We start from the raw sequence: 13,919 nt of genomic DNA on the forward strand, positions 1-13,919 counted from the left end.
TATGACAGAATATATTGGCAGCACTATGCTGCTGCTGTTGTTAGAGCATGGCAGCCACAGAAAGTTGTGGGAGGACCTTCAGGTGGGTTGTGGCTGACTGATAAAAAGGTACATGAAACTTGCTGTGACATGCAAAGCTCTTCTGACCTTACGTACCCAGCCGTGGTTTTTGGACTCCCTGTTCTCAGGAGAATCATCGTGGAGTTATGCTTGTTCAAGGGGAATATCAGAGCAGTGCTCAGCAAATGGGTGAAAAATGACAAGGGACTGTTAGAACCTACTGGGGAAGCATGTTGAGAGAGGGCAGGGAATGAGGGAGGAAGCTTTGTGTCTCTGTGAAACTGCAAAGTGATCTTGACTGGTGTGTTTTATTCTGTCTCAAAAAGGTGTGCTGGAACTTGGAAGAAATAGAGAATGGCAATGGGGGCTGTGAGCTGCTTACAGACCACTTTTACATGAGGAAACAATAAATAAGTGAGAAGTCTTTGGTCTAGAAAAGGACCAAAGAGGGGGAGGGGAAGGTGTATAGTTAGACAGCTGTATGTCCATGAACAGTGGGAGGAATTATTTACTGCCTTTTACCTTACAGCAACATGGGACTTCACCTTAAATTATCAGGAGATGGGTTCAGAACAAATGCAAAGATATACCCATAACTGAACTGTGGACTTTGTCACAGGATTGTGTCACTTTTAAAAGTCCATGTGATTAAAGAAGTTAGGGAAATTAATATGGAAGAAAAATCATCAAAGGCCATTAAGCTCAAACATACCAGTTAATTCTGTCTGAAGTTTCTCACTGCCTGTGGCTGGTGAGAGTGCCTGTGTCCTGCAGCTGTGCTAGGCTGCTTTTGAGTTTTCTGCTGTGCTCGTCAAGTGGCTTGATTAAAGGGTCTGAAGACTGTCAGAGACAGGATCTGCCCCTCTTTTGATATGCCAGTGGCCTAGTAGTGATGTTCGACTTCACTCTTTCTCCCTGGTTTCATGTTCCCAATTGCATGTTGACGTTTACTGTGCACATTCCCTGTATTGGTACAGCTGGTTTCTGGTTCTGTAAACTAAATCAGTGAAGATAATTTTTAAACTAAAGAATGGCAAAGCAAACTAATGCTCCCCTGTGACACTCCGAACCCCCTTGCCCTGCATTTATCTGACAGAGGCACAGCTGAATGTGACACTGACACTCGCAGCTGGGAACAAGAAGCTGGAGATGAGCAGAAACTTCTTAAACTGGCTTTGCCTCTTGAACAATTACAGTGAGGTATTCTTAGGGTAACTGTTGCCAATGTCTGTTAGTCTGAAGCTTACTCATTCTGCCTCAGACCTGAAACCCAGTGTGTACACTTGAAACCCTACCTGTTTTTCTCCTCCCCCATCCCCTGCAGAGATAAATCTATTTCAGCTGCAGTCTAATTAAAGATACAATCTCTGCTTTCAAAGTTTTCCTTTCTCTGTTTCTGAGACATTCTCAGAAAGAACTAGCTAGCTAAAGTAGCTCTTCAGCTTTCAAAAATTAAGCTATTTCTATGGTTCTTGCCTCCTTCTTTTTTTCTGATCTCTAATGCAAACAGAAATTTGTCATAATTCTTCCCTTTGCAATCAGTCCACAGGAGACCTAGGCAATGGTTCTTCAAGAGTACTGTAGGAATATAGCAAAGGCTAGAGAGAGTTATGTTTTCTATGCAAAAATATTTTGTTTCTAAGAAAGTTCATATTTTCCAAACTGTTTAAATAAAAACGTTACTTCGTAAGCAATGCAGTATAAATACAACATAGGAACTATGCCATTCTGAAAAATGCTTGGTAGAACCTCTTCTGGAATATTCTCTACATCTCAGATTCATTATGTTTTAAGAAATACAAATTCAAACTTATTTGAAGTTAAGATGGCTAGAGGACTGCAGAACCTATGTAAAAGAGTACAAGAACAAATAAATGAACTTAAATTCCTTCAATATCGCAAATTGGGAAAGCTTTCTGGACAGCAGGAGAATGAATAGCCTTCCATGAGGCAGAACAACACAACTGACTTTGAATTGGTTAGACTCTATCTCAGAAGACTTTATGGCATTGTTGCCTGTGTCAGTTGTACACTATATGACCTTGAGGTCTTTGCTCTATCTGTTATTGCTTTGTTGAGCCAGTTAATGTATATTGGCAGAACTGATCTTACTTCTTAGCTGTAAGAATAGACATAACTCATTTTCTGGTTCTGTCTCTTCAGGAAGTACTGATAATCCGTTTCAGTTTTTCGGTAATTCTTTGATCCCATTACTGACTAGTGCACCATAATAGTGTGTCCTCTTTCTAGACTTTCTTGAAAACTATCAATGTCTAAGAAGTCAGAGATTACTTCTGTTTGTCTTATGCTATCTTGTACTGCTCACTAAAACTGCATTCTAGTTGTGCTTGTGATCCTGTGATTTGTGTGTCCATGTTTACTCTTTGAAATAAACATTTCTTATGTTGCAATGCTTTATCTGGAATCTTACTTTTGACTTACACTGTAGCATTCCAGTTTGTCTTCCAAAAAATTGCAATTTTTATGGGACAGAGGCCAACTCTTTGGTGTGTATTGTAAAAATGAAGTCTATTGTAACAAAACAAATAATTATAAATTATGCTCCTCTTCTGAGTTTGAGTGATACACTAAAATTGCTTGCATTTAGCTGTGAACACATTCTCCACTGAGGGATTTCAAAGCTGTATCTGTCTTTCCTTAATTTTATAGACAGAGTCCGTATGTAGAGTCAGCAGTAAATCAGTTTTGGTTTAACCATTTGTGACACTCCTGACTTGCCCATGCAAACTTTTTCTTTTTTGTAAAGAATTATTTGAATTTATACCTTAGGCCTTATGGCTCTTACTGAGTTTTCTTTCAGAGTTTGTCTTTAAGCATTTCATTTGCACTGGAGCTGTACAGAACGTCACTTTCTTAGTAATTGACTGTGACCATCTGCTTAGAACTGAAGTAAATAGAGATTAAATTACATCCCCTTCATGTGCCAGAGCAAAATAAAAATTGCTACTGTGATGTTAAAGTAGTACTCTCCAAGCTTGTTCACTGAAAATCAATAGGTGAAACCTGGATGCCAGTCCTTGCCTGATAACATCACTTGATGGGCACAATGAAGAATATTCTTCACAGGAGACTGACTTTATCTTTGTGGAGATGTGAAGAAATTTCAGGCATAAAAAACAGATGTGAAACCCCACTGAAGGTTAGTGGGCTGCCGCAAATTTTATATTTCATGTTGAAAATTTCTTTCTGTGAAACTGAGGTATATGGGTTGGTGTGGGGAGCCGATTATCTAAGAATTTTTAGAGATGATTTTTATTTACTTTTTTTTAGTTGACACAAGTCTGGTATGATAGTAAGGGTTACATATTCCTGAATCACAAACCTTGCAGATCATCTCTTATACTACTGTTCATGCTACTACTCTATGCCACAGTATCTTTAAAAAGATTGATTTTAGCATTTTTCACAGAAGGGTTGATGTTGGGAAGGATGTCTGCAGGTCACCTAGTCCACCCCGTTGCTCAAACAGGACCACCTAGAGCCAGTTGCCTGGGACCATGTCCAGATGGCTTGTGAATATCTCCCAAATATGGAGACTCCACAACCTCGCTGACAACCTGTGCTAGCGCTCGGTCGCCCTTACAATGAAAAAGTGTTTCCTCATATTCAGAGGGAATCTCTTGTGTTTCAGTTTGTGCCCGTTTCCTCTGGTCCTGTCACTGGGCACCACTGAAAAGAGCCTGGCACTGTCCTCTTTGCACCCTCCCTTCAGCTGTTTATAAACATGGATGAGATCCCCCTTGAGCCTTCTCTTCTCCAGGCTGAACAGTGCCAGCTTTCTCAGCTTCTCCTCATAGGAAAAATGCTTATTCCTTAATTTTTACTTTTTAAATGTTCTAATTTTTTTCCTGATTCTGTTATTCTCCAGCGTATAAAGTCAGGCTTCCTTAAGAACATTAATTTAACCATTTAGGATTCAATTAGATCTAGAAAAAAAATTTTCTTAATACTGGATTCAAATATCATTTGGGTCTTTTAATCTGTGATCTATTAAGGTCATCTATTCCAGTCATAAAATGATACTTTTTTTTTTAATTCTGCAAAGATGTTACTCTTATTGTTGCTATACGTCTAAATATTTTATATTTTTTTGTACATAAGTGGTGTGTACTTCACTTTTCAGTCCAAGAAAATTTAGAACCTTGTTTGTTTTTCCACAGTGCTGGTTGTAGTGGTTGCATAAAAGTCTGGAGTGTTTTTTGCTCTTCTCATTTATGTCTTACATATGGCATGTGGTGAGGAGGTGGTTGTCATTACTACTGAGTGCATGTTTTCACATACATAACATAATGCCTGCTAGAGAGGTCTTGCCTGCAAGCTTTGCTGTAGAAAAGGAAACGTTTGTGGCTCAAAGTAATATAATGTTTATACAAATCGTCACAAGTTCACATCTCACTGGGAAGGGGGAATCCTGTTAAATTTTGGTGGTCTCGCCTCCCCTGTTCTATAGGATGTGTTCTCTGACAAGGTACTCAGCCCAGTAACTCGTTTACTTCTGGTGTCTACCAGAAAGGCATCTAACCTCTGTCTGAAGCCCTCAAATAGAAAATCTGAGTGTGCCATTGCAGTTGCCACCCTTGTGCTGGAAATTATCTATTCTCAGATCCTAGAAATGAGTTCAGGATGTGTCTTTCCCTGCTAGGTTCAGTCACTTGGTGCTTGATGTCTTCTCTTTGTGAAGATTGTTAACTGCCTTGGCAGTTGTTTGGTTTTTGTTAACTGATAAACTTGGAGTGCGTGTGGTGAAGAATTTTTCTAGCCTTTGGGTAACTTTTGTGGTTCATTTCATGGCACGCTAGGTTACGAGACCTAACTAGATTACTGCCTAAGCTTTGTGGAGATCAGTGAAGAGACCTCTGGAGATCTCACTTGTATGAGTACTATACAAGAATAAAGTCTCCTCAGTACTTTTAGGTGTTGGTCCTGCAACAACTCAGGAGACCTTATTCACTTTGTCTATTTATGTAGAGTTGATTTGAGTTTACATTCTTGGTATATTGTTCCACACAATAAACCTTTCTTATCCCATGAATCATCATCGTCTTTCTCTGCATAGTGTCCATTTTCTGGCACACGGTAGCAGTTGTTAAAGCTGTCTGTTAAAGCAAATGGTGTAATCTCAAAGTCACCAAAACAGCTGGTGTTGCAGCCATCAGAATATACTTTCTTCTGCAAAATCTTTTTAGTGAAGTGGTGGAAATTGTTATGCCAACGTGTATTGTCATCAAACCCGGGGAAAGTTTTAATATCAAATACAAATTAATGGATGGTATTTTCTTTCTGATCTGTTAATTTAATATTCATGTCACTAAAAACGCATGCTAGGATGAGTCGAAAGTAATAATTTGTGAATTTTGCTTAGTCTCAGACAGCTTTTTCATACTACAGTTATGTTTAAAGAATGCTAACATATATTTGCAGAGCTGTGGGAAAGGATGAAGTGTCATGCCCAATTAGCATCTCTCTTGAGATCTCATTAGTTACATAAAATAGATGAAACTCGAATGATAATTTTCCCTGTTGTGGTAAAGGAATGTGACAGTGAGACTTGGGGGTTCTTGTCCGTTGTCCAGCCTGAACACATTATTGCATGTGTATCTTCAGAAACTTCTCAACTATATCCTTGTCCTGATGTAATAAGAAGGAATATGCGTATCTCCCAGCAAATAGTGTTTTGTTTTGTTTTGTTTACTGAGGAAAGTCAGGTGTTACAACCAAGGTTCGGATCCAGTTACTCAGTTAACACCTATGGTTTAGTTCTTTCCAGTACATAGTCCTTCCACTGACTAGAGAGCTTCTGTATTGGTCCTCATCAACAAAGCTGCTAATCGCTGTTCATGGCTTTGTAGCAAATTGTAACGCTTAAGTTTTAAACAGGCAAACTAACAAAGTGGAATTTAATTTATGAAATGCTACATTGCTTAGCAAACTTCCTTCACATGCCTTTGAAGGTGATCTCTGGTAATAAATACTGTACATAGTGATAAATAGGAGTGTATTTTTCAGATATTTTTGAGCACTGCCTGAAGAAGGGATATATCTTCAGTGCAGCCTAGTGTTTTGATGGTTCTTACAGGCAGCATTTCTGAAGGAATTTCTAAGGAGCGGTAGTGTTGAAAGGGAATGTTTTCCAGTGACATTGGAGATGTATCAGGTAGTTAATAGCTGGGAGTAGGTAACGCAAGTGATTAGTTGGTTGGGTGTGAGAGTCGCAGTAGAGTTTCTGCACAGAGTTGGAATGCCAGTTAATGCTCAGGGTGTTTTTCTCCTCGAGAGCGGGAGTAATAAATGCAACAGAATAAGAATAATGGGTGCCTAAAAAATGCCATGGTAATTTTATTAACACTTCTAGCATATGTTTCCACATACTTTCCAGAAATAGACTGTTTGCCCTGACATCAGTTTCATTGCATTCAGGCTAAGAATCAGTCATTGGAGACTAGTCTTCAGAGCTAACAGATCTTGGGTTCTGAGATCATATTCTTTTGCCCCTCCCCCTTTTCCTTATCCTCTGAACCTGATGAGTTAGTAAAAATCTCCTCATTTAGATTCTTTCGTGTTCAGTTTTATTGAAAAGGAGGGAAAAGGGTGAAATTGGATAATTTTTTTTTAAAGTTTATTTGGGGCGGGTAGACGGAGAATTTTTTTTTAGTGAATTTCCTAGCAAAGTGACAGATCAAGCTTTCTGCTTATGGGTGGTGACTTTTTTCCTAAGCTGATTGCTGTTTGCAAAGTGGCATGCTGTTGCACGTAGGACAGGTATCAGCCCTGTTTCAGGCTGTCAGTAGAAGTTGCTTTTACATGAACACCAAGGCTTCTGTGTGAAGATTAGAACCACTTGAAGTTCACGTCAACAAATTGCTGGCATTGGAATAATAATGCCTTGGGCAGCACAAATAGTGAGAACTTGTGAGTGAAGGTAAGTTAGGGACTAGTGGTGTTCCAGGGTGATTGTCACTTCCTGTTTGCTATCTTGTAAATGTCAGAATATAATGCCTTTCACTTATTTTAATGAGCTTGTGTTGGTTTCATAACCTGTGCTGCCTTTTTTTTTTGGGGGGGGGGGGGATTGTTCATCGCTGCTGTAGTGAATGAACTTAAGTTCTTGGAATGGAACCCTGTTATGGTGAAATAACCAAGCATTTTCTAGGTTTCTTCTGTGTCCTGGAAGTTGCACTGCTGTTGTAATGTCTGTTTCGTTTAACTTGCGCTGCAGTATTTCTCATTCTGATTTCAGTGTCTGACTTTTCTCTCTTTGCATGTGGTAGGTATGCAGTGAGTAGCACAGCTTCTTTATACAGTATTTCCATAAAGTGTGAGAGAGCAACCTATTTTTACAGTATGCATCTGTTTCTGGTGGTGTTTCTGTTTATGATCAGCTACTACCTTATTATGCAGGCACTTGCTCAAATTGCTTTACTTGTAAAATGTTTTTCTCTTGCTGTTCTTCAAAGGATTATTTTGTCTATAGAACAGACTTTTGTTGGGTAGGAGGATTAAACAGATAAAGGGCATGTGCTGCCCACCTTATGCAAGAATATAAAATAACTAATTATCTATATTTATGTATGTATGTGTGCTCATACAGTATGTAAAGTAACTTTTCCAGGAATCCTAGTATCGAATTGTGATGCCAACTTCATTAGGGAGCTCTGCAGGAGGTGCCCTAGCCAAGCACAACGGTAGGACAGTGTTCCCCTTCAGGGCATTGCCCCTGCCATTTCCTTTGATCTTCTTCTGTATTTAAAAAATGGAAGGGGGAAATGGGCGAATAAATTTCCATTTTCTATGCTCTTTGTAGAGAAGATGGTGTACTGCCAGAAGTTGCAGTACATGATTATCTGAAACTGTTGAAGTGGCAAACAACGATCTTTTTCTAGATAGGTGCTTTTGTTTAGTACAGCGTCCATTAATAATATATAGGCATGCTTTTTGAGATGCTTTGTATCAAGCCTGCAAGTAACAGCCTGCAGTGATAAACCATGAGGCAACGAAGGGTCCTAGAGCTGCATGATCTTACTGTGAAGGTTGGGAGAAACATCATCTCTTTGCTTCTACATAATTTACATTGTTTCAGTTAGGAGGATTGAATGTCTGCTGTCTCTGCTGCAGCCACTCTGAAAGCCTTATCTACATGGATAAACAAACGATGCAGTTACTTTGATGGAGTAAAGCAAGGTGCACTTATTATGATGGACCTGCCGCTCGTTTGTTCCCTTGCCCTCTACCTTTGAGTGAGGCAAACACACACTGCTGGTGACATTCTCAGCCTGAGTTGTAAGGCAGCCTGATTTAAAAAACAAAAAAAAAAAAAAAAAGACTCAAAAAATACTATAATACTTGTTTTGAACAGCTGGTCTTTAGATTCCAGAGATGCTGGAGCAGTGGTGAGAGAAGAGATCGTGCTGAAATCAGAGAGGGTGAGCGCAAAGCAACATCCTTGCATATGCATAAAGCATAACAAGTTCGATAACCTGTTGTGACTTGATGTAACTGGGAAGAGGCTGTAGACTTGTGTAAAGTACTCATTAATTTTTCTAGTACTGCAGAATTCTCAACAGAATAAATAGCATGTGAGGAATATGTGGTAACCAAATTTTGGAAACGGTGGCTATCAAATGCTGTTAAAGAGAGCTGAAAAATAAAAGTAAAAAATACTCTTTTTATCTATCAGGATAATCTTTTCAATTTGATGATCTTTATGCTTACAGAGGAAAGAAGAAAGACTTTTTAGAACTCATCATATAAAAGCCTGAAGTCTTTTCTCTTTTTTCTAGTATATTGGTATTTGCTTGTAATAATTCTTTTGACCAGTGATCCCAAGGAGTGCATTGATGACTATGTAGCCACTACATCTAAACGCTTAATTATATATTTGGGAAAACATTGAGTACCATGAATTTGCTGTGCTTGCACATGTGATGAGAGCAAAAAGATATTTCAGACTCAGTGTCTTAGATGATGATACGTGTTGTTGTCAGCTTAGAAGAGCAAGCTGCGAAGCCATGTGGTTCATTCATCATCTGCTGTAGATACTATGTGTGGTTACTTAACATAACTGGTTATGATTGCTTCATCTTCATTAACTAATTGTGAGAAAGGAAAAGAATCCACTAAATACTTCCCAAAATGTGCAATAATTATAGTACAATTGTGACCTACTTGGCTTCTTAGCACAGCCGAATTGGAGATGAATTGGGCTGTGTGGGTGTTGTTCCAAAGAATCTAAGACTCGTTTTTCAAAGATGCCTTGTTCCTCTGTCTCATTCTATGTGGAGTACCTGGTTTTACACCTGCGTTCTCATTTATAATGTAACTTGTCCCTGCTGAAGGTGACATTCTTGACTGGGGGTGGATGGGATGATGAAACCCCATTATATGGAAAGGGGAGAAAAAACAATTCTTTCAAGCTTTTTGATGTATAAAATATTTTTCCTTCTGATAGAAGTGACATTTGGTTGGGAATGCTGACAACACTCGCTAAGGGACAAAAACCAGGTATAATTCTGAAAATGATTAAGTCTTTAAGATGACGGTATTGTGTAATTCTGGATACTCGTGGTGCAATAGTGTCTTCTGTTGCTTCCTGTTGCATGGGACTAGTTTTCTGGTCAGAATATGTAATGCCTAGTTTATACCAACTTTTTACATGACAAAGGGAGACACCTGTTTAATTGTGTAGGTAGTTAAAAAAAAAGCAGAAACAACCTTTGCTGCTGTTAAACTACTAGAAAAGCATGCTCCTTTCATCATGTGCCGTCACAGGCAGTGGGTAGATGGTAAAGTGTGGATCCAGTCAGGAAGACTTCCTGGTCATGTATTTGTGTAGAGTGTTAGAACTAACATTTTGTGAATTAATTATCTTAGCAAATGTGAGAAGTGTTATGGGTTTAGTTTTAGCAAGACACAACAGGAAAAAAACCTGTTTGCATTAGCACAAAGCTTTCTAGAAATTGGGTTTCTCCATCTAGATGAAAATTTGAGATAGCTCTGCATTCTGCAGTCTTGGTGTGTGTTAGCCAAGCGGGACAGGAGAGGCTTAATACTGTTGTGAAAGATAAAGCTTGATTAGATTTTAGGAGTAGACCTCAGAAGACATACTGCTTAGTAAAGTTAGAAAAACATTCTAGTGATATTTTACTAAAGTCATGATGGCTTAAGGACAAAGACAGGAGGAAGTTCAGAAGCTCAATGGGCTTTGTGGTCATTGAAATTCGTATTTTTCCTCTGATCTGTGAGAACATTTTTCAGACTTTTGGTGGTATTTACTTTGGTTTTGAGTTCTAGGCATGTGAGAAAAGTCAGTCTTCCATCTGAATATGCAGATGCCAGATGTCCTTTGCCAGGTTAAACCAAAATCTGCTATTGTGCAAATGTATTACAAGGTTAGGTAACTCTGTGATAATTTCCTAAAGTGTACTAGCTGTCCACTTTAGAGGAGATGTTGTTGTCATTCAAAAGGTATACCTACACATTGTCATTGACACCATGGATGATTAGACATGGAATTAGAAATACTGGGAAATAAAAATTCTAGTTGTTGTATCTCTGTGATCTGCTGTGTGCCCTATCATCATCCCCCTCACCCCAGCTGTGACACTGAACCACCACATTTGCGTCATCAGTTTTTGGTAAAAATTGAGACAAATCCAATTATTTATGAAGTTGAAAGCTGCTGGTTTCTGGGAAAGGAAAGAAACCATGAAGCTTATATTAAAAAAAAAAAAAACAACAACAACAACAAAAAAAACAAAACCGAAACCAACAAAACGAACACCACCAACAAAGCAAAACAAAAAACTTAAGCAAAAAATTGATTGAGGCTAATGCGGGTTTTATAGCACATCTTTAAGCTGCTACAGATGTGATTTCTGGTAAACTGTAAATAGTTCTTTATTTATTAGTCTGAGTCCTTTGATTGAAGAAAGTATTGTGGAGTATCTCTGTCTGAATCACTGCCAGGGTAATGGTTACAGTGAGTTGGTTAGCTGGAATTTCCAAATAGCTTTAAAAAAAAAAATAAAAATCTATCCTGTGAGCCAATATAGCTGACTTATTCCAGGAGCCCTTGATCGTGTTCCTGCTGGTGATGCTAGCAGGTGACTTGTGGAGTTGCTAGTTTGGTCTTAATAGCCAAAGAGGTTGGAGCAGCAGGATGTGACATACGGTAGGAAGCTGCAGGTCCTTGTGCTTTGAAATCCAGAAGATCAGTGATGAACATCTTGCTTTCAACTGGGGAAGCTCTGCTGTCCACCAGTGGTTTAAAAAGTCGCTATTATGCTTTCCTTAAAATGGGCATCAAAGGAAAATAAGAGGAAACTTCCTAAAACATAGTGGCTTGCGTTGCTTAAGTAAATATCTTAAAAAATGTGTCAAACCATTTGTTTCCTTCAGTGATGTTCTGTACCTTTTCCAGTTGGGGCTTATAAGAATGATCTCGGAAAAAAAACCCAGTTGATAAACTTTCTGTTGGTGTTTACTTCAGTAAAACTGTTTAGGGCTTCTGCTGAACCTGTACAGCAGTCTATCAGGAATTCCCTGGGAAAGCTGATGTGTTCTGGAATTATTTTTCAAGATATGAGTGTATTTAAGAGCTTTCCAAAAAACCTTGGATGACTTCCTTCGGTAGGAACTTCTCTTCCAAGTAGGAATTGGAAGTTTAGAGCTGGTGCTGAAACTCTGGCTAGAAAAGCTGGTAACGTTGGTTTTTCATCACATCTGAAAATTGATCAAAGTGAAAAATATTCGAAGTAATACAGCTAAATGTATTTTTCAGTTAGATAAGAGTGCATTCTGCCCAAGTTCTGAGCTGCCTGGACACGAGCTAGCTATGAGCTGAGCCTGTGTAGCCACCGTTAATGAAAGGGTAAGGCTGCAATGAATGGTTTGGCTCAGAGGCAAAGTATGTTCACATTATACCAGTACCGTGTACCAGCTGTGTAACTTCTGGTCTAGACAGACATGTCATCTAAGGTACCAGCTGAGAGTAGGCAGAAAAGATTGCGTAAGGATGTGTTTGTGGATTTGCTTCTCTTCAGCTCTTTTTTTTGCTGAGCTATTGTATTGTGGGTTGCTAAGAAAACTGCTCAGAGTGTTTTTGGTGGTTCCCCCCCCCCTGCTCTGACTTGGTGGCATTAGCGTATGTAGTCTGGTGGATGAAAGCATGGCTTGATCCCCCGTGTTTCTGCACTGAGACTGTAGCCTCTTAATATCTTTGAATTTTGTGTAGTGTGTCTGTTGTTGCATAGATAGAGACCTTTCATCTATATCCTTATCTTATAAACCTTACTATGTTCTCTGCTTGTGCTGTTTTGTCTCTAGACCTTTCTGGTTGTGTTTCTTTTTTTCATCTACATTTGTATGCTTTTTTTTTCCTTGAAGTGAAGAGCAAGTGGAAATTTCTTCTGTGTATCACTTCAGCCTTATTTCGATACATAATTTAAACATATGCTTAAGGCTGTAGTTTTCATGACTGGCCTAAGTCAGTCTAATTCTGCACCATATTTTAACCTCCTCTCTCACAATGGCATTAGTGAGCACAGGGCAGCGATCTCTCTTGAAAGCAATCCCACCAAAAAAAGCCACGCTGATTTAATTTACTACCTGGCCATATGGCTGCCAGCATAAGCATTGAAGCATTTAAGGACAAGTTGAAGTACTCTGAGCTGGTGTCTTTAGTTTGGGTGTTTGTTGTCTCTGCTTTACTTCTGACAGCACTCATTGGAGTTGTGCGTGAAGGGTAACGGTGTTTTTGAGTTGGTTTCCTGTGCTCTGTGTGGGCTTTCTGTGGGTAGGGAAAATGCAGGTTTATTTTTGTTCACACTTCTATAATCTCTACAAGAAATGTTTGTTTGACTGTTACCTCAGTCTTGCAGGTGTAGCAATGCTGAAGTCAGTGGGGCTTCACCCTGGCGCCTTGGTCTGCAGTTTGCAGGCTCAGGTTGTTTCCCACAAAAGATGGGCTGTGTTTTGATTTCCACAACGAAGAAAACAGATCCTTGTCTTCCTTCTGGAAGTCAGTGCTGTTAGATTTTTATACCTATAAGGAATCTAACATATTCCTTTCTTTTTAATGTGGGGCTGTATTACTAATAAGTAATTACTGGTTAAAAATCTGTGGTGTATCATATAAATATCTTCTGATCTGCTTATTCTTAAGTACATTGCGGATTACAAAAAAGTTCAGATTATAGTAATGATGTACACTGACTTTGTTTCTTTTTTCTTTCTTTGCTCCCTTCCCTTTATGTGAATGATGTATTCATACTTCTCCTCATCGTTGCTGATTATTTTTTTTTTTTGCCAATCAAGAAAACCGCCTAAGGTAAGTATTTTGTCTCTCCTTACATTTGTACCTCCTGGAAAATGTTGAGCAATGCAGTAATATATGTAGTATATATATATGTGTATATATACATAATATAGTATGTGATCAAAACAACTTAGAGGAAAATACATTTTAAAAGTTTGTTCCTCATATTTCTAAGTTAAAGATGTCATAATTCCAGAAGAATATATTTTAATCCAACTGACATGGAGGCAAGGCACATGACTTGTTAAAGCTGTGACCAGGACAAGCCATGATTTTAATGCATTCATTAAAACATTTGAAAGAGTAAAGAAGTATTGTGTATAAAACATTTCATTGCACATAATTCTGCTTAAAAGTTAAAATACTGTATTTAAAAGGTGGCATAATACTTCTAGTAAAAAAGAAACTGTTCTTATTTGTAATTGGTGATCTTCAGAAATTAATAATTTGTGTAAAAGTGGCTAAAGTACACTGGAATTCGCCTAGAAAAGATGTTCTGTGTTGTTTGTAATGCAGAGGAAGGGAG

At 38.6% G+C, this 13,919-nt stretch overlaps 1 protein-coding gene across 1 annotated transcript in view; it reads left to right on the forward strand.

The window, feature by feature from the left end:
* The window catches only part of KIF13A (kinesin family member 13A), a gene marked incomplete at its 5' end in the record, with an annotated part of 120,599 nt that overhangs the window by 33,815 nt on the left and 72,865 nt on the right, over positions 1 to 13,919 (forward strand). Inside the window, one exon of the mRNA XM_082480110.1 lies at positions 13,393 to 13,405. Coding sequence (XP_082336236.1) covers positions 13,393 to 13,405 — 13 coding nt within the window. The remainder of the gene's footprint in view (positions 1 to 13,392; positions 13,406 to 13,919) is intronic.

The sequence above is a fragment of the Vanellus vanellus genome, assembly GCF_965231255.1.
Source record: "Vanellus vanellus genome assembly, chromosome: 2".
Lineage (NCBI taxonomy): Eukaryota > Metazoa > Chordata > Aves > Charadriiformes > Charadriidae > Vanellus > Vanellus vanellus.